Source organism: Colletotrichum fioriniae, assembly GCF_027942845.1.
Source record: "Colletotrichum fioriniae strain IMI 355084 chromosome Unknown scaffold_3, whole genome shotgun sequence".
Lineage (NCBI taxonomy): Eukaryota > Fungi > Ascomycota > Sordariomycetes > Glomerellales > Glomerellaceae > Colletotrichum > Colletotrichum fioriniae.
This window is the reverse complement of record NW_027076839.1, coordinates 3,320,986-3,339,793: the sequence shown is the minus strand read 5'-3', so window position 1 is coordinate 3,339,793 and position 18,808 is coordinate 3,320,986. Positions and strand designations below refer to the sequence as shown.

General features: G+C 54.0%; 7 protein-coding genes across 7 annotated transcripts; 3 read left to right on the top strand and 4 right to left on the bottom strand.

Annotated features, from left to right (window-relative positions):
- Positions 1 to 4: 4 nt before the first annotated feature.
- On the top strand, positions 5 to 2,573 carry N0V96_003783 (uncharacterized protein; the record flags this gene model as incomplete). Its single annotated transcript, XM_065756941.1, has 4 exons — positions 5 to 802; positions 852 to 981; positions 1,033 to 1,143; positions 1,192 to 2,573. 4 exons carry the CDS (start codon positions 5 to 7, stop codon positions 2,571 to 2,573), a joined length of 2,421 nt encoding a protein of 806 aa, XP_065614708.1.
- A 719-nt stretch (positions 2,574 to 3,292) lies between these two features.
- N0V96_003782 (uncharacterized protein) lies at positions 3,293 to 4,756 on the bottom strand (the record flags this gene model as incomplete). Its single annotated transcript, XM_065756940.1, has 2 exons — positions 3,293 to 4,032; positions 4,138 to 4,756. The coding sequence occupies 2 exons, from the start codon at positions 4,754 to 4,756 to the stop codon at positions 3,293 to 3,295; spliced, it is 1,359 nt and encodes a 452-aa protein (XP_065614707.1).
- Positions 4,757 to 7,902: 3,146 nt separating this feature from the next.
- N0V96_003781 (uncharacterized protein) lies at positions 7,903 to 9,376 on the bottom strand (the record flags this gene model as incomplete). Its single annotated transcript, XM_053190564.2, has 3 exons — positions 7,903 to 8,217; positions 8,282 to 9,055; positions 9,122 to 9,376. The coding sequence occupies 3 exons, from the start codon at positions 9,374 to 9,376 to the stop codon at positions 7,903 to 7,905; spliced, it is 1,344 nt and encodes a 447-aa protein (XP_053051973.2).
- A 1,303-nt stretch (positions 9,377 to 10,679) lies between these two features.
- On the bottom strand, positions 10,680 to 11,657 carry YPT7 (Rab GTPase ypt7; the record flags this gene model as incomplete). Its single annotated transcript, XM_053190565.1, has 7 exons — positions 10,680 to 10,789; positions 10,844 to 10,946; positions 10,999 to 11,043; positions 11,097 to 11,276; positions 11,341 to 11,436; positions 11,504 to 11,557; positions 11,628 to 11,657. 7 exons carry the CDS (start codon positions 11,655 to 11,657, stop codon positions 10,680 to 10,682), a joined length of 618 nt encoding a protein of 205 aa, XP_053051974.1.
- Positions 11,658 to 12,394: 737 nt separating this feature from the next.
- N0V96_003779 (uncharacterized protein) lies at positions 12,395 to 13,620 on the top strand (the record flags this gene model as incomplete). Its single annotated transcript, XM_053190566.2, has 3 exons — positions 12,395 to 12,541; positions 12,596 to 13,192; positions 13,246 to 13,620. The coding sequence occupies 3 exons, from the start codon at positions 12,395 to 12,397 to the stop codon at positions 13,618 to 13,620; spliced, it is 1,119 nt and encodes a 372-aa protein (XP_053051975.1).
- Positions 13,621 to 13,914: 294 nt separating this feature from the next.
- On the bottom strand, positions 13,915 to 15,665 carry GDA1 (Guanosine-diphosphatase; the record flags this gene model as incomplete). The annotated part of the gene is made up of 3 exons (XM_053190567.2): positions 13,915 to 13,972; positions 14,024 to 15,380; positions 15,437 to 15,665. 3 exons carry the CDS (start codon positions 15,663 to 15,665, stop codon positions 13,915 to 13,917), a joined length of 1,644 nt encoding a protein of 547 aa, XP_053051976.2.
- Positions 15,666 to 16,708: 1,043 nt separating this feature from the next.
- N0V96_003777 (uncharacterized protein) lies at positions 16,709 to 18,498 on the top strand (the record flags this gene model as incomplete). Its single annotated transcript, XM_053190568.1, has 2 exons — positions 16,709 to 16,981; positions 17,029 to 18,498. The coding sequence occupies 2 exons, from the start codon at positions 16,709 to 16,711 to the stop codon at positions 18,496 to 18,498; spliced, it is 1,743 nt and encodes a 580-aa protein (XP_053051977.1).
- Between the last annotated feature and the right edge of the window lie 310 nt (positions 18,499 to 18,808).

Genomic DNA, 18,808 nt, shown 5'->3' with positions numbered 1-18,808 from the left:
CGTCATGGTCTACCACGGCGGCATGGCCAGTCCGCCACCGAGCGATGGCCTCGTTCCTGCATCGTCTCCCACTCTCCCTTCCTCCCCGCCGTCACGGATGTCTCGAAAGGAAAAGAAGAAGTCCATCCTGACGCCCCGGAAGTTTCGTCGTTTCTTCACCCCTCGCGGAATGCCCTCACAGATATCTCGGGAAAGACCAGCCCTTGGCGAGCTACGCAGTCCAGCACTCAACGTTCAACCGACACCTCCACGATCCAGCCCTCACTTCAATGAACCGATATCACCCACTTCGAATCACAGCAGCAGTGTGCTTTCCCCTTTTGGCAGCGAAGATGGTCCCAGGAAGCGGAAACGGAGCGTTGTCAACGCTATACCCATGAAGTTGCCACAGTCAAGCCGCAGCTCAGACACGAAGCGTTCAAGAACTCAACCGGAGGATTTGGAGGAAGATTACCCTCTTGGCCGAAGTCCTATTGCGAGATCATCGTTGCAACAAGACGAGAACGCTCGGTCCGAGGATCACCCCATGGGTTCGCCTGAGATGCTCTCGCCCTCGACTAGTCGAACGGCAGCTCTGGGCAGAACGTACCCGACAGGACCTCAAGTTACACCAGACGAGTTCGCGCGGAGGCTTAGCTCCTTGACTGCCAGCAACTTTGCGACCTCGGGGTATGAGGGTCTTCGGCCTAGGTCTACGCTGATTGACTACTTCAAGTGCAACCGGGCAGGGATTCCCGCTTCTAGCAGAGGAAAGGCTATTAAAACTCTTCCCAAGCTTCCTCTGCCACCAAAGGATGATCCTGTATGTTTGATTCCCCACGATTTGCTCTGACTAGACTAACATATCCCAGATTGTTCCGGAGTACCGGCCGCAACCCGTGTTTAAGCTTCGCAACCGGGGCTTTGGTGCTCAACTGCTGCTCCGCGAGCAAGGTAGCACACCTCGCCCCGGGCGTGAGCATCTCGAGTATCCTGCATTTGGTGAGTTGTTCACTTTTGCAGATGACGATGGCTTGAAACTAATATCGACAGACTCGAGGGCAAGTACGGCATCTTTCTGGAGTCGAAGCACCGACGTCCACATGTGCAACGCGCATCTGACACAAGCGAATACCATTCCCTTTAGTCTAGCAAGTTGTCACAGTGAGTGTCCCTGTACTCTAGTCCTTAAACTTGTACTAAGCCTCGCAGATGCCCCAATGACGGCAATTGGTGACGAAGAGGGATTCATCCGCTTCTTCGACACCACCACTACCCCCTTGGGAGCGGCACCCCGTACCAAGGTTGACATTGTCATCCAGGCCCATGAGAATGCCATCATGGACCTCGCTTTTTCAAACGACGATCTTCGTTTGGCGAGTGCATGTGGTGACCGCTCTGGCAAAATCTTTGACGTCATGTCGCAGACGGTTGCTGTAGAATTGAATGGCGGTCACTTTCAATCCATGCGCCGTGTCGAATTTCAACCTGGCCAAGCCAATGGAAACGTTGTAGCCACGTCGGACCGCGACGGAAAGATCCAGATCTGGGATCTGCGGTGTTCCATGGCACCGGCCGCTGCCTTTTCCACCCGCGGCCCGGAAGGTATCGTGCACCGCGACAGAGACCGTAACCCCCTGTGGGCCCGAACGACCAACACCCTTGACAATGCTCATGATCGTACGATTCATGGTGTCACATCACCGGCGTCTGTCACGGCGCTGCAGTATATGCCAGAAGGTCGTGAACACCTGCTTCTCTCCGCATCGGAGGCAAATGCCTGTATCAAGCTGTGGGATACGCGGTACATAACCCCGCGCAATAAGGAGGCAGTTCCCCTAGCCGTGACCGCCGAACCGGCAACCCATCGCTGGCGGCCCTACGGTCTTACTTCTCTCGCCTTGAGCAGTGACGCGGCCCGCCTGTACGCGGTGTGCAAGGACAGTACGGTCTACGCTTACTCGACCTCGCACCTCATGCTCGGCCATGCCCCCGAACTCTCCCTTCGGCCTCCGCGCCAAAGGGCCGGCTCTGCTATGCAGGGTTTGGCCCCCTTGTACGGCTTCAAGCACGACCTTTTCCACGTTAAGAGCTTCTACGTGCGCGGTGCCCTCCGCCCTGTATCAGCTTCCGGCAACGAGCTTCTCGCCGTCGGTAGCACGGATAAGTGCGCGGTCGTTTTCTCCACCGATGAGCGCGCCATGAGGGAGTACTGGGACACGCAGAGCCATCTTCCAGCAACGGAAACCATGTCCACCTCGTCAAGCGCAACTACATTCTCGTCCCACGCAAAGTCTGTCAATGCTGGCGGAGCTCAGGTGCCCATCATTCGCAACGGCACGCCCCTCATCCGCGGCCACCGCCGCGAGGTGACGGGCCTCAGCTGGTCGAATGAGGGTAAGCTCGTGACCATCTCGGACGACTACATGGTGCGCCACTGGCAGGAGGGCAACGACGACGGCGGCCGTGGTGATGGTCGCGATGCTTGGGAGCTGCGCACCGGAGGCGAGTTCGGCGGTAATCGGCACATGGCTGGTTGGGCCGACGTCGCGGACGACTGGGATGAGGACTGCGACTCGCACTCTGAGTGTTGATCCGAAAACTCAACAAAAAAGTACAGCAAAAAGAAAAAACGATGGTGAGAAAAGAAGTATGCATCTGGATGGGGTCCTTCTAGACGACCAAGAGGTCAGGAGTTGTTTCCGTTTGATAGGTCGACTTCACCGTCTGGCCCATTTTTGTGCGGTTTGTATATGCGCGGATAGGAGTCATCTGGATCGGGGCGCGTTGGGAGTTTTTTTTTTTTGAAAGCATTGATTTGGACGGGTTACAACTTGAGAGGACAAGAGCAAAAAGACGGGGGGATTGAGTTCGGATTGGCTTGGCATGAGGATTAGCATAGTATGGCATCGCATCACTTTGCATTGCACTGGACGGGATTGGACTGGATTGAGGGTTTCTAGATACCATAGCACTCACGGGGTATGAAGTCCCTTACACATAATGAGACATGTCACAAAGCAACGCTGGGTGGACTGGGAAACACGTATGCCACCATAAGGGAGACTTGGTTCGGAATATGCTGTCTGGCAGTCATCTATCTAACCTTTGAAAGTCTTGAAAGTCCGTCACAGACCATCATCTTCTGGTATGCCATGTCGTAGGGAAAACAAAAAGCCAAAACACCTTGGAAATGCAATAGGGGGGTATCGTATATCTATCCCATGCAGTAGGTATCCTGGGTAGAAAACGCTCCGAAACGCCGATGCCGTCATGCTATGCTGTCGCAATACCTTCCTTCACTCTCCCCCTGCTACACGCTCTTTACTCCCGCCTTTTTTGCTAGAAAAAATATACTGACAATCGCAGCCAAGCCTGCCACGATGATGATGTTAGATATCAAGGACGTGGCAGAGCGTGATAGCTGCCCCTGCCTAGACGTCACGCCCCCTGCAAATGGCGCTGCGTTAGCCGCGCCGTCTGTCGAGAACGTCTGAGTCTTATCCTTTCTGTTTGGCACCGCAAGCTTCGGCTCGAATCTCATAGACTTGGAGGCCGGGCAGCATGCTGGGGGCTGCTTCTCCGAGTCGCTCAAAGCATGTGACTCTGGAGTCTCACGTGTCTTCTGCCTTGTATGTTTGGAGAGCCACGAATCGGATTTCTCGCTGTCCTCAGAACTCTTCGAGGCCATCTTTTCCCTCTTCCTGTCTCGGGCAATGGCTACACTGTCGCGCAGACGACCGCCTGGTGCCAATGATGCCCATGATTCCAAGACGGAGGGGCCATGTTCCAAGTCTGTGTCGCACACATTGTCCAGCTGGCCAACGAGAAGTAGCATACTGTCAAAGATACAGACGGCCTCTTGGACGATGTCGTGCCTCTCGTGGGGTGTCAGGAGATGCTCGGATTCCGCCAACCGTTTCTTAAACTCTTTCTTGAGGTCCTCGCCGTCCAGTGCCGTCGCAAAATGGAAGAAGCTCAGAGGTAGAGAATGGCGCATGTGCTTTGCGCCGACTTCAATCTTCCCGCGGTTGTCACCCCGTGCCATGTTGACTGGTATTGTAGCATGAATAGCCGTGTCTAAGGATGGCGTACATTCTTGACAGGGTATCTCCAAGGGTGGAATGGGTGACGGCGTCTGCTCCCAAAATTCTGAACCCGCAGACTCGAGGGTGGCTCTGATGAAACGCCCGCCAGCAAAGAGAGCCATGAACAATATGTACGAGTAGGCCATTAGGACGTGAGGCTTCTTCTCAATGGTGCGCCTAACGTGCCTTGTGAACTCGGCAAGCCGTCCTGATTGAGAGATGGCTGCCAGTTGCTCATTTACAACGTCGGGGGACCATCCAGTGATGGAACTGATATCGGCTTGCAGACGACCAGAACGCATGAGTCCAGGTAGGTACAGCGACGTCAGTATCGAGCGAGTTCGCTCGCATAAAGCAGGTCGGTGTCGTAGGTTTGATTCAACGTTCGAAACCGGTGTAAGCTCAGGCTGGCTTAGTTTACAGTCGTTACCGGCCTCGCCAGGTGTGGAAAGTTGTGGTGATTCTGCGATGATCTTCCATAGTGACTCAAAGGTGTCGTAGATGGGTGTGATATGAAGGAGGCCAGAAGCGTAGAGTGATGGATCTGCCGCGCGAGGCGGGATCGCCAAGGGCAGGCGAGCAATGATAATCTTGTTAAGCTTTGCATGGACAGATCGGGTCGCGGCGGCGATGGACTCGGCCAAGGGACGTTGCGTATCTTCGGCCGGCGTTGCGGCTGGCGAGGTCATCGTCACGGGCGTCGGGGCGGCGCCGTTTGTTTGTCAAGCCTCCCGTGAGGGAAGTGCGGCTGGTGGCTTCTAGGAAACGTGCGGAGATACGAAATAGGGGCGTGGCGTAGAGGGTGTATTCGTACAGGAACCAAGCACCCCTCGTCCAGATAGGTGAATAGTAGGATAATGAATGCTTGGGGTAACGCAGGTTCCGAGGTGATGCGGTTGATAGTCGAGGGTCAAAGTGTACCGATAGTATGGTAGATAGGAGCAGAGACAGAGGTGTAGGTAACCAACCAGTAGTCCTAGAAGACTTATTGTCTGCTGCTGCTCCTCCTCGAGGCCTCCTCGGCGAATTCAAGGCGTAATGCAAGATAAAGTAGAATGGCCTTGGAAGGGGACAGAACGGACGAAAACCACAAACGGAAGCGGTAGCGTCGATCCTCAGTAGGTGGTCGAGGGCAGTGATCGAGTAGGGAGTGTGTCTCTCTCTTTTCTTTCCCTGGGAGAGGCTGAACCAGTGGCAGTTGCGCTTTGGGTAGGTAGCAACGGCTAAGAGAAGTAGCGGGTGGCAAAGACGGAAGGGTACCGACAATATGGAGAAGAAGGCGGCAGCGTCAGAGCGTTCTTTCCTACTGGAGCTACGGATACCTTACCGGTATCTCTCTCTGGCTCTGATAAAAGTGGTTGCGCCCCCGAGCCACCATGCGATGGGATGTGCTTTGCTCTTTAGATGGAGGAGTGAGACTTTCCTGGGAGCTTGGGGTTTTCTGTTTCTTCTTGCGGCCGAGGATTCGGGTAGGTCCCCAAGGGTTGGGACCTTGGGACCTTGGGACTAGTGTTGTCCGGAGAGATTCCACTTTGATTGGTATGCAAGCTGGGAAATCAAGCAAGGTATTGAAGAGGCAAAAAAGTTTAAGATCCAAAAGAGCCGGGGACAGGAGAGCAGGGCCCGGCAAACGGGGTTGGAAGAAGCTAGTCTCGGCGAGACGATGTGGACGAGAGAAGCTCGAAAAGCTGTTAGTGCGCACCTCAAGCATGGAATCTTGGGGGGTCAACTGGGCTACTACGTCCAAGATCGCATCGGGTGTTAGCTCGAGTCTGGTCTCGATGTGACAGGCGCAGGTGCAGGTAAAGAAGTGAAAGAAAGAGAAGATGTCTGAGATGGAGATCGGAGTTATCTGTTGCCTCGCGGGAACTATGCCCAAAATTGATGTGATCTCTCTGCGCTTTGTCGCATCGCGTCAAGGTCTCGTGGACATGTAGTACCTTAGGTGTGCCTGACCAGCTTACATAGCCTTGAATCATATCAGCATACACATCAGAGGAACATCTGTAGAACCTCAGTATGACCCAGTATGAACTCCCCGCCACGGCATGGCAAATTTCACCCTTTTGCTCCATGGGAAATCCTCAAGAGAAGGAAATGGAAATGCGGTTTGGGTACCCTGCCGTGGAGCGAGCAAGCAAACAAACGAGGGCGAAGAGGGGGCCCGGCGGGGAGGCGAGGGTTGTGGAGGACTTGGCCAGGGGTCAGGGGTCTTTGGGTCCTATGGCTTTTGATCATTTGCGGTCTCGCCCCGTAAGGTGCCACTTTTATCCATCGGGCTGGATTCCCATCGAACATTTTCCCATTGCTACGCTGCCTGCGTCGCTGCATGCCCGACATCTTTGCACAGTCAAGCAGTCCACTGTGGCTTGCCATTTCCTTGTTTCTGGACGCTCTACAGATACAGATGGTTTCTTCATATTCATGCCTTACACGTTTCTCATCTTCATGAGTCCAATGTCTTATGTCTCATGTCTCGGTCTCCGAAAACCTGGAAGGCGGGTAAAGAAGAACAAGTAGCTGGCAAGACTAACGAGACACGAATATTTTGCATATGCACCCTTGGACCCTTTAGCTCGTGTACTCCGTGGGCTCCTCCTCCATCACGGATATGTACCATAAATTAGACCAGTGAATGGTGACTGGACCTTCTGCAGGAGGAAGCGCGCCGCGGCGATCGGCTTTCCTGCGGGGCATCAACTCTGGCAGGTCCCCACGATGTCAAGCGCCTTTCAGTCTTGCTGCCCGCGGCGCCAACAGGTGATCCCTCCTCTCTGTACCTGCGCTTCTAGTACCTTCCAAGTTAGGTTACTTATCACATTGTCAAGAGCACGGAGTATGCCTTACGTCCTTCCAGTTGTCGCCAACTATCTGTACCTCTTTGCGCATCATGTTTGTTTATGACCCAGTCGTATAGAGTCCCTGAGAGAGCTCCTCAGACTATCCCTTACGAACTGCTTTCCGATATTTTCTGCCCACCTCTCAACCTCAATGTAACCCAAGAGTCCCAGGCCTTCCGTGATACCGCGCATATCAAAGATGCCAAATCTAAAGTCACAGCAAACTTTCCCAATTTCCCGCAACTCTATCTATCACCCAAAGAGCAGGGGGAAAAGCAACCAAGGATCACTGTGTCACACAGCTCAAAATAATTCTGGAGACTTTAACTACACTACTAAGCGGCGAATTCGATTGCGCGGCTGTCTCCATGCGTCTGCAGATCCCCCCTCTCAAAATCAAGGAAGATACAAGAAAGAAAAAAACCCCGTGCATCGCATTTCACTCAAATCCGCCATCGGATTCTGCAAAATCCCGTCTTGTCATGCTCGACCGACCTTCCCAGTCTTTCCAAAGTCACACCACAGCTGCAGTGCCTTACCATGTTTTACCTCACCTTGACCTCGGCGCGCTCAACCTTTCACCTACCGACCTACCAGTCACCAGAGAATAACCCCGCGGTTCACCTATTGCGATTTCATGTCTCCACCGCAGCTGCATCAGTGTTTCCACCCGGGACCACCTATTTTTGCTTGACAGCTCTTCCGAATCATCCGCCTTGGTCCGCGAAGACGGGCTTCGTCAAGAAGTAATCCCTTTATTCAAGACTTTCAAGGCATGAGTCACGCACACGTTGAGTGGCACGATATGATGCAAGTCGATCGTATTAATGAAGAGACTGAGCAAAAAGCTCAGACTCAACAGCGTTCCAGGTGGAATCCAACAATGGAAGAACCCGTACCCTGTGTCTTAACGCCGTGGCCCATGCAACACGTCTAATTCCCCGCGCCTCTCTCTGCTCTCGCATTACAACTTCGTGTCTATTGGAACATCTTTTTTATAGTTGCGAGATGCCCCGGGATCCTGCCTCGGGGCTCTTGTCGCTCGACTCGTCTTCGTGGCTCTCGTTATTGATGAATAGAAACGAGATGAGCACCACAGCCGCGCCGACCCAGTACACCCAGCTGGAGTACTGCGAGTACTGGATCATCTCGCCAATGAGCGACAGCGGGATCGTGAGGGACAAACCGACCGTCACAACTAGCGGCGTCGTGAGCAGCATGGCGTATGCCCACGACATGTCGCTGATGAAGGACGACAGCGAGTTGCCAATGACAATAGCCCAGATTTTGGCCGTAGGAGGGAATGAGAACTGTGACAACCTTGATTAGACACTCAAAAGCCCATGAAGATTTTGGGGGCATGCGGTGACTTACTGGCTCCATCCCCGTGAAATGCAAGATGAAGAAGACGGGCCAGAGGAACACCAAGTTAAAGAGCCCAACCAGACCAAAGAAGAGCGGCATATTCACCCGATCTTCATTACCTACCCGCCTCTTCATCACGGTCACGTAGAGTCCGTAGATGATGGCGCTCACAAACGCCATCAGGTCCCCAATGGCAATCTGCCCCGTCGTCTTGTGAGGGAACGACCCGCGGTTCTCGTCGCTCGACCCGGACAGGTCCACCGTCGATATCAGCACGATACCCGTCAGCGACGCCAGCACGCCAATCAACTTGCGCGCCGTGAACCCCTCGACCCCCATCACGGCGCAGAAGACGAGCGTCCACACGCTGCTCGTCGAGTTGAGGATCGTCACGCTCCCGACGCTCGTGTACTCGAGGCACGCCGACGCAAAATAGTTTGCAAAGAACCACAGCATGCAGAACTCGAGACTGATGACAGCAGTCTCCCGGAACGTGAGCCGCTCCACCCTCGTCGTTGTCTCGAACCCTTCCATCTCCAGGCTCGGCTCGTCGTCGACCAGCAGACGCTCCCCGGCCACCGTATCTTCCTCGTCCTCGGCCGTCTTGAGGTCCTTGCCGTACCTCTGCTCGTTCCAGACCACCATGGCCTCGCGTCGTAGACCCTCGATGCCGTGCTGCATCAGGAACCGCACCAACATGGGTATCAGAGACACCGCAAACACCGACGTATTCATATACACCACAAAAAAGGGCTTGTCGTAGGAATGATCTGAAAAAATGTACTGTGATCCCTCGCTGTCAGCTTGCACCAGTCCACACCAACGAAAGCAACACTGTCAAAAACTCACGGATGCCAAAAAGTTGGATATCGTCCACAACAGCACCGTTACAAGCAGCAGCGAAATGCCTAGCGTTCGCCTCGCAACGCCGCCCAGTCCCATCTTCGCCTGCCACCCAGACGATCGCACTGTCGATCTCGACCTATTGGTAGACGCAACCGAGGCGCTCAGCCTGTCGGTGCTCGAGAATGACCTCCTTGGAGGACGGTCATGATGATCTGGTGGTGCCAACGCGGCGGGCAGCATAGGCTCGCTCGGTGCCATTTTCGTTTTAGGTGATTTCGCAGTCTGTCGTCGCGCGCCGTATCGTAGGTAGAGAGAGGGAGATAGGTAGATATCGAGGAGGTGTTGCGGATTCAGGGAGGGCTGTCCGCCTTGAGGTAATTCAAGGTCGCTGTCGACGCTGTAGGCATTTGACCGCAGGGACGGGCGAAGAGCAGGGCGAACTCTCGGAAAGTCGTCACAGAGCAACCGCGTTCAGAGGGGAGCGGACGGTGGCCGAATATCCCGTCGCTCGACTCGGCGCATGTGTAGCACGGCACGGATATGCCGTATGCCAACTGCTTCTCGGGCCGTCGGTTGAAGGCGATGACGATTATGGAGCGATTCACTGGAGACCAGCAAAAAGACCCTCAACAAGGCGAACAATCGAGGAAGCCTGCGAGCTTTCTCTGATGCGGACGCGTCGTCCGTTATTTTTTTTTCCGTCGCTGGAGCGTTTACTTTCAAGGGATTCGTGTCAATGTGTTAATTAAGGGTGTTTCTTCAAGGTTGAGTTTCAATGGCACGGGCGAAAACGCCCCCTGTATTCGTCCCAAGTACCGGCAACCAATAGTGGTGGGTCGATCGCGTGCCACGGCTTCCAGTCTCAGCCTCCCTCCGTAAGGCAGGTAGCTAAGGTAAGTGAGCAAGTGAGAGGAGTCTCTTTGCTGTAAGGTACTTACTAAATCCTACGGTACCTAGAGCATAACATGCAACCTCCTCTTCCTCTAGGCTGCCGCCGCTGGACAAAGCCAAGCATGACGCCGTGCATGAAGCTTACAGAGAACACTGGTTGCCAGGCCGGACTTAGTGCCGGTTTCCAGCCTTGAGGCTTTAGTGTAGCCTCGGATCCATTCTTCTAAGCGGAGTCTGATGACGGACGGCAAGAATGATCCGTCAGCTTGGACTGGTGATGAAAACATAATGGAGTAAATGGCTGTCCTCCGGTGCCCCGCGCCTGTCAGTTGAAATGCAATGTTGTAAAGAGGCATCCATTAACCGGTTGCGGATACTCTTTCCCAGAAACGATTACTCAAGCATGGTCGCAAGCGTGATAAGTCATTCACGACACAGGAAGCGAATGGTTATTGGAACCAGACGAATGAACCCTTGATCAAATTCAATAATAACCTCTAAACACCTTTCGCACCGGTGCAGGATATGCAACATCAAGCCAAGGCCAAAAATGGATATGTGGAAAGGCCCTTGGACTAAACATAATGCGAGTCGGACAGGGTCCTAATACTGTGTGCCGCCCTAGTCCTCAACTCGCTCAACAACAACCGACTGCTTACCCAATAGCAACTTAGCAAGAACATCCGTCCCGGGGGTTTTCGATGGGGATGTTGATGACGTCCTGGTAATCACCGCTGAACTCCTCGGACTCCTCCTGGGCCAGAGCGTTCCGTGCGATAACTAGTTGATAGTGTCAGTACTCGTCGTTACGGGCGCTCATGATGCTGCACCAACCTTCGAATGCCTGCTCGACGTTGATGGCCTCCTTTGCACTGGTCTCGAAGTAGGGAATACCGCCCTTGGACTGGCAAAAGGTCATGGCGCGTTTGGTCGAGATCTACAATACGGTTAGCCAACTGTACCGAGAACAACCCCTATGGCACACTCACCACTCTCTTGCTCTCCTCGACATCAATCTTGTTTCCGAGAACGACCTGGTCGCACGTCAGCCTCGATTCGAACAATCCAGCGCTAGTCAGCCACTAACGAATGGGAAGTTGTCCGGGTCCCGCGGCGAAGCCTGAATCAAGAACTCGTCCCTCCAGCTGTCCAGGGCATCGAAACTCTTGGAGTTGTTGACATCGTATACGAGCACGCAGCAGTCGGCACCACGGTAGAAGGCAACGCCCAGAGACTGGAAGCGCTCCTGTCCTGCCGTATCCCAAAGCTGTCGTCCATTCGTCAGCACATGTCCGGGTTGTGGATCAGTCGTTGTGTTGGTCTAATCCCACCTGCATCGTCACCTGTCGGTCGTCGACGAGAACCTCGCGCGTCAGGAAGTCGGCGCCGATTGTAGCCTTGTAGCTTGCACTGAATTTCTTGTTGACCTGGGTGAAACCTTCATGTCAGCGCCACCAGTCTCCTCCGGTGGTTGCTTGATCCACGGAAACTCACATATTGGTTCATCAGACTCGTCTTTCCGACACCGCTATCGCCAAGGATAATGACCTGCACGAAAACAACATCGTCAATTATGCCGCGCCACTGTATGCTGCAGCGCTGGGAGGGGAGAGCCCACCTTGAGAAGGACCTTCTTTCTCGATGACATTTTGAATGGATTGCCTCGTTGGAGGAGTATGTAGAGTTTGGGATGCTCAAAAGTGTCGGCGTCAACAGTCGGTCGCTCTACGTAGTGTTACGAAAGTTTCGGTCGCGGGTTGGGTTTCTTATCGGTTCGGACGTCAAGGTGATCGAAAACGGACCGGTGTCTTGCGGTCAGGGGTGGTTGGTTGGTGTCAAGTGCAGGTCGATACGCAGTAGATCGATGGACGGAAAGTCATGGTGGAGGTTGACAGGGAACCAGGCGGTACTGAGAGCTCCCGTCACATTTCCAGGTTTCAGCCTATCAAAGAGCTGCCTCCAGTGCTGGGTCTAACCAGGAAGGGCTCTGAGTGTCGACCTACGCAGTATCGTCAGGTGTATTGCCGCTGGTGTCATTGTGGCTGACGTAACGACTCTGGCGCTGTGAGCGCTGTAAGAATGAACTGCTCAATGCACTGTACCTTCCTAGATGAGGTGCTAAACTCAAGGCGCTCCCTCCAGCCACACTCCTTCTCAACGCAACGACGGTCCAGGCGAGTGGAACTGAGCTCAGCAAGAGCACGACCTCACTACCTTGTGACCTTATGCTCAAAACTCCTGCGAGGACCAAGACCTCTCCCGCCTCTGTCTTTACCTTACCTAGTCGCACATCACATGTATGCTTTGGACGAACAACATACGAGACTACGTCTGTAGCCCAATATGCGCTGATGGGACCTTGGACACACATCTCACCCGATCCTCATGGCGGATGAAGAAGATCTCCTGACCAAGGTCCACGGCCTGAGCGACCTTGAGCTCGCCGCCTTCTTGTGCCTGGTCAACCGAGAACACTGTATCGTCAGCACTCCGCCCGTCGCCCTCAATGAGCTCATCGAGGAGCTCCAGCTTGTAGGTCCACCTGTTGCTGCCGTCCCGTTGCCCACATCGCTAACCTGCCTGCAGATCGCGACCAAGACCTTTGGTCTGACGTGCGCCATCGTGGACTGCTCTCCGCAGACCACTTTGGAAGACTTTGCATCCTCCATCCTCATGGCGCAGTCGCCCACAGCAACCAGATCAGGCTCGCCCCTTCGCACGCGCAACGACTCCTACTTCTACTCCCGCGCCGGAATCTCGCCGTTGACCGCCGTCAACGCCTACAGCCCAACCGGCCCCGGCGGCGCAGCCGGTTCTTCCATCGCCAACGTCATCCTCGCCCGGAACCTAGACCGCGCACCCAAGGCCGTGCAGATTCAGGTCCTCGAGCTCCTTCGCACCCGCCGCATTTTCACACGCACCTCCGTCCAGACCGCTCCCAAGCAGTTTCTTTTTGTGGCTGCGTTGGCCGCCGAGAGCGGAGGCCAGGCTCACGTCACGCTGCACCTGAACGATTACTTCTTCATCGCGCACTGGCACGACCCAGACGATGGTTTTGCTAACCTAGATGAAGCATACGACAAAGCCGACGATGCCGAGACTGCCAGCACCGAAAGCGTGGTGAAGAAGAGCATCCACGAGGAGACGATAGCGGTCAGCGAGGATCCCCTTTTAAGTGAAGGTGTATGTGAGCTTCATGGTGACGTCCGGTCTTTTGGAGGGCTAACATTAAGTAGGACATTGCATCTTTGGCTAAGCTGAGCCGGGAAGTCCAGGTCAACGTGGACGTGCTACGCTATCAAATGAACATTGTGACGTATTTGAGGATGCACCGCGCTGTTGCCGGCGGCATCGAGCCGATTGCAACGAAGCATCTCGACCAGCTACTGAGATGCCTCGCCCCATTGCACAGCCTAGACTTTGTGACGCCGGCTCTTGTTCACTTGGCTATTAGGAAAGTCTACCTGCATCGGATCCGGATCGTGCACGCAAAACAGGAAAGGAGCATGCAGTGGGGCAGCCAGCAGGAAGCCATTGAATCCATTCTTGAAGGCGTGGGCGCCGAGGACGTAATCGAAGACGTGATCAACATGGTGGCAGCACCGCTTTGAAGGCAAATCTGGCTGTTTGTCCAGCGAGTGTGGTTGATTCTAATCAATGGCTACGTCTTGACGAGTCTTTATCCTTGATACCCATGGGAAACCATTCGAGACATGGAACGCCCGCCGTCGATGCGTGTACTGATGCATTTCCTGCATCTACCTTGTAACGTTCGTTGGTCTCAAATACACTTATTCGTAATCGAACATGCCCATTTCTGTCGTGGAATTAAAAATCTATAATACTACAAGCCAGCCAACACCAGGGGAGGCTTGCGCAATCTTGTCGCCAAACGCGTCACCTATTTAGTTGACCTGGTTGACTCTGCACTTCCAGCCGGATCCGGGGGAAAGAAGAGGCAAGCTGTGACATGTTAGCTTCTGTAAACGTTCTTCGCGATGAATGAATTCTTACCTAGCACCAAGGCACCAGCCCAATTCGTTACCCTTGATCTTCTTGGCAATCTTGACCTCACGATCAATAGGCATCTCGTAGCCGGTGTGAAGAAGAGCCATCATGAAGTTGAGGTCAAGGCAGTGCTCAGGGCGGTCCTGCAACTCCTTCATGGCACCGGGAATGCTGGCAAAGAGGTCCCAAGACTTCTCACCACCGCAAACAGAGTTGGCAAGGTCGTGCATCTCACGCAGGGTAAAGGAGTCGGGCATGCCGAGCGGCTTAGTACGGTCGTAGAAGTAGGAGAAGATGTAGACGTCCTCGCGGCCAAAGGTCTTGGCCAATGATGGCTGGTGGACACCGTTGAAAGAGCAGGGCGCAAGCTTGCAGCTCTCTTCCTTCTTCAGAATCTTCTCGGCGAGGTTGCGGCACTGAGCGGGAGCGGCCTGGGAGGGGCCGGTCATGTTGAAGGTGACAGTCTTGCCGAGGGGGTGCTTCTCATCGAGCTCAACTTCAACCTCTCTAACCATGCCGGGGGCAATGCAAGGGTGGATGATGGGCTGCTTGACCCAGCTGTCGTCAGACTTCTTGCTCTCAAAGATCTCCTCAATCAGCTGCTTGTGCACGGCCTTGCGGGCGCTCATCAAGCCATATCCCAGATGGGAGTGCTGGTAGAGCTCGAACTTCTGTCCACCAAAGGCAAGGTCGTATTTGTGGTCGCCCTCGGCGAGCTTCTCCGGCATGCCTCCGTCCGCAGCTCCCTTGAAAGTGGGCTCAAAGACAATCTGGGTCGAGCCACCGCCGAGATCGAAGACGGCAGCGGTGGGGCTCTTGTCAGGGCCGCCAATCTTGCCGAGGAGGTAGTTGGTAGTGATCCAGGCGTAGACACCCTCGTCGGCGCCGTCCATGATGGCAACTCCGTTGTCCTCCTTGGCAACGACGGGAAAGGGGTACTTGGTCTCGAGACGGTTGCGCACAGCAGCAAGGATCTTCTCGGCGTTCTCAGCTCCGACCATGCGTAGTCCAGCGGTCGCTTTCACCGCGACAGGACTGCAGGACTTGAGCTTGTCGGGAACGTTGGTCATGGCAACGTCCATCAGAGCGTCGAGAGAAGCGGCAGCGGCCTCGGGGTCGTCCTTATACTTGCTGAGACCACCAACTGACTTCTCCGTCATCTTGAACTCCTCGTGCTCCAGCTCGGGAGTGGCCCCGCAGTTGTTGAACTTGTAGACGTGGATTCTGGATCCAGTGCTCCCGGCGTCGATCATCAGGACGTACTGGACGATGGGCTTGGACTTGGAGCTGGACTGAGTGCACTTGTCGGTGCCGTACGAGGCATCGGCAGGGACCTGGCCACCAGCGCCACCTTTCGATACTGCTGTAGATGTATTAGCCTCAAGTCGATCTGATGGGCTTCACTAGGCCATTGCTTACCTCCGCCATTGTAGACGTTGACGCCTCTAGGAGACAGATACCAGAAGAGGAAGACGACGAAGAAGGCGATAGCGCCCGTCCTCATCCACCTCGTCTTCTGTGCTTGAGACATATCTCTCAACGCCGTAAATAGGCCAGTATTCCGTTGAGCGGGTGCAAATCGACCAGGTTTTTCGTGTGGATCTCGCGCGGGTTGCTTCGTCGGCAGCGACACAGATGTTCTTCGCATTGGTCGCTTGTCGTTGGTGCTTAGGGGAACACAGAGTAACGCATTCGAGGTACAGCGGCGTCGAGATGGGACAAAGGAGTGGACTGGGCTGAACCGAGGGCCGATTACGAAAGGGAGCAGCACGGGGCGACTCGAGGAAACAGAAAAAAGGTGCGGATGGCCGAAGAAAGGAGCGGACGAGATGGGATGGTGGCACTGGATCCGGAGAAAAGTGCAGAAGTCGTATATGTAGGGAGACGTCGTCCAAGGGGGGGTGAGGAGATGCAAGGTACGGTTAGGCTAGGTTGGTCTCGAAGGGGGTTCGATGGCAATTGCAGATTTTCTCTTTTCTGAGAGGTCATCAAAATCCAGACATCCCTGTCTCGAGCTGGCAGTTTGCTAATCTTGGGTGCATAGGTGCGCCAGCGGGGACAACGCGAGTCCACTGAAATGTTGAACCTGGAGGCCATCCTCCTGTCGCGTTCACCTTAATGGCCGGCTCCATGATTAGGGGGCGGGGCCACTGACTCCCTGCTACGCCCCCCTAAATTGCGCAGTCGCTCCTTCGCACGGCACCTCACCCAGGTATTAAGGCAGGGCCCATTTGCCAGGCATGTTCTGATCATTCCTGATATGATCAGCTTGCGGTCATGGCACAGCTGGCATTTGAGCTTACCTAAGATTACGTACTGCAGTGCACCTTAGCATTAAGGTAAGGTAGATAGGTATCTTATCTAGATGTACTGCGTACCTATTCGTCTTATCGATACGATGGTAGATCCTAAGCCACGTGTGGCGCTCGCTTCATCGGATCTGACACTGTGACCGCACCCTGGAAGCTTCTCGTCCAGCGACTATTACGACTACGTCTTGTTGCCTCCGGCTTAATGGTAGATTTGGACAACCTCCAGAGAAATAATTAAGAAAGCCAGGAACGAACCTTCTGCCATACACAACTCAAACTTTACTGTGTACCATTCATCAAAGATCCGCTCTTCGACTGAACTGCATTACTTTCAATAAGGAAACCAGATCCTTAACTAGACCGAGCGAAGCCTCTCAAGATGGACGTGCATCTCTTAACGTACGACCTATCCCGCGGGCTCGCACGGCAAATGTCCCAGGGCATGCTTGGATTTCACCTCGATGCGATCTATCACACATCCATTCAACTCAACGGACGCGAGTACGTCTATGATGGTGGCATCGTTGACATCACTCCGGGTACATCTCATCTTGGCCAGCCTATGGAGCGCATTTTCCTTGGGAAGACAGAACTACCCATGGAGGTCATCGAAGAGTTCCTAGACTCATTAAGGCCGATCTTTACAGCCGAGGTGGGCTCAACATATGTTTGAACTGGCAAAGACTAACATTTCACCAGGCCTACGATCTCTGGAGACACAACTGCAACAACTTCTCAGACTCATTGTCTCAGTTCCTGCTTGGGAAAGGCATCCCAGAGCACATCATCAAGATGCCCGATGCTGTACTCAGCTCTCCAATGGGCAGGATGCTCATGCCTCAACTGAACCAAGTCATAAATTCCAATAGACAAAACGGTTCGATCCTTGGTATCCAGAACAACTCAATCCCTCCAGGATACGGATCCGCACCACAGCCCACAAAACCCCAATCAAACATTAGGATTGCGAGTAGCTCACAGGAGCTAGACGCAGCCCTTGAATTTGCGAGAAAGTCTTGCGCTGTTGTTCTCTTCACCTCCGCTACATGCCCACCTTGCAGGGCCATCTCACCTATATTCGACGAGGTGTCCGCAGAGGCAGGTAGCAAAGCTACATTTATCAAAGTAGACGTGGCCCAATTGACGCCGCTTCCCGGAAAGAACTATCCTCGAGCAACCCCGACATTCATCACGTATTTGCACGGAGAAAAGGAGAACGAATGGGCAGGCGCTGATCCTGCTGTTCTCCGAGGGAACGTCCAGCTCCTGTTACAGATGGCTTGGCCTCGGCATCCTCACGAGTCCCTGAAACTACCTAGCTTCTCCAACCCGAACTCAAAGCCAGTATTGTTCTCAAAGGTACCACCACTGGCCAAACTTCTGGGCAAGATGGGTTCGGCAGCAGATGAGCCAGCCGTGCAGGCAACCAAGCAGTTCATTGAAGCCCGCGATAAGCAGGGCGCCGCGGCCGCAGTCCTACCGAACCTAGGCGAATTTTCGGGATTTTTGCAAAGATCAGTGCAGACGCTACCCGTTGAGAATCTTTTCACCATCGTCGACTTGTTTAGATGTGCGCTCGTCGACGCAAGGTTTAGTGGCTACTTTGCTGAGGAAAACGGGCACCCGGCTGTTTTGGCAGTTCTCAAACTCGTCAACTCACACAGCGACTGCCCATACGCCTTACGTTTGGTTACCCTGCAAATGGCGTGCAACTTCTTCTCCTCGCCTCTCTTCCCGGAGGAAATACTTCGAAACGAGACGTTGAGAGCACCCGTCATCCAACTGATATCTTCGAGTTTCCTAGACGACAGCCACAACAATGTTCGTGTTTCCGCTTCGTCCCTCATGTTCAATTTGGCGCTTTTCAGCAACAAAGCGAGACGTGAGAAGTCTGGAGACGTATTACCAGACGGCGACGCGGTAGAGCTGGCTGCGTCGGTGTTAGAAGCCATTGGACAGGAGGAGTCTTCGCCAGAGGCACTGCAGGGCATGCTTCTTGCACTGGGTAACTTGGTCTACTGCACACCAGGTGACAGTGAAGTCTCGGACTTGCTGAGGACGATGGATGCGGAGGACACGATCCTGGCCAAGAAGAAGCAATTTCCAAATGAGAAGATCATTGTAGAGGTGGGCTCAGAGCTTCTGGGCAAGGGGCTTAGACGGCCGTAACTTGGTTGGCGTTGGTAGCGATAGAACACACTAGACTGCGTGGCGTTTGGTATAGGTTGGGCGTTGACACCGTCAAAGAGTTGCCGAATATACACTAGACTTTTGTTTGCACGGCGATTTGTTTACACAAACGGAGCACGAGTGTCTGTCATCTGATTCTTCCACAACACACCGGCAACGACGCCTGTTTGCGCATCTTTGTGAATGGACAAATCTTCCTCTGCCTCGAAAAGCCCCCCCAAAAATAATCACTTCCTCACTTGAATCTCTTTTTCTTTTTCGCCTTTTTATTTGCCAACAAAAAGCAGGT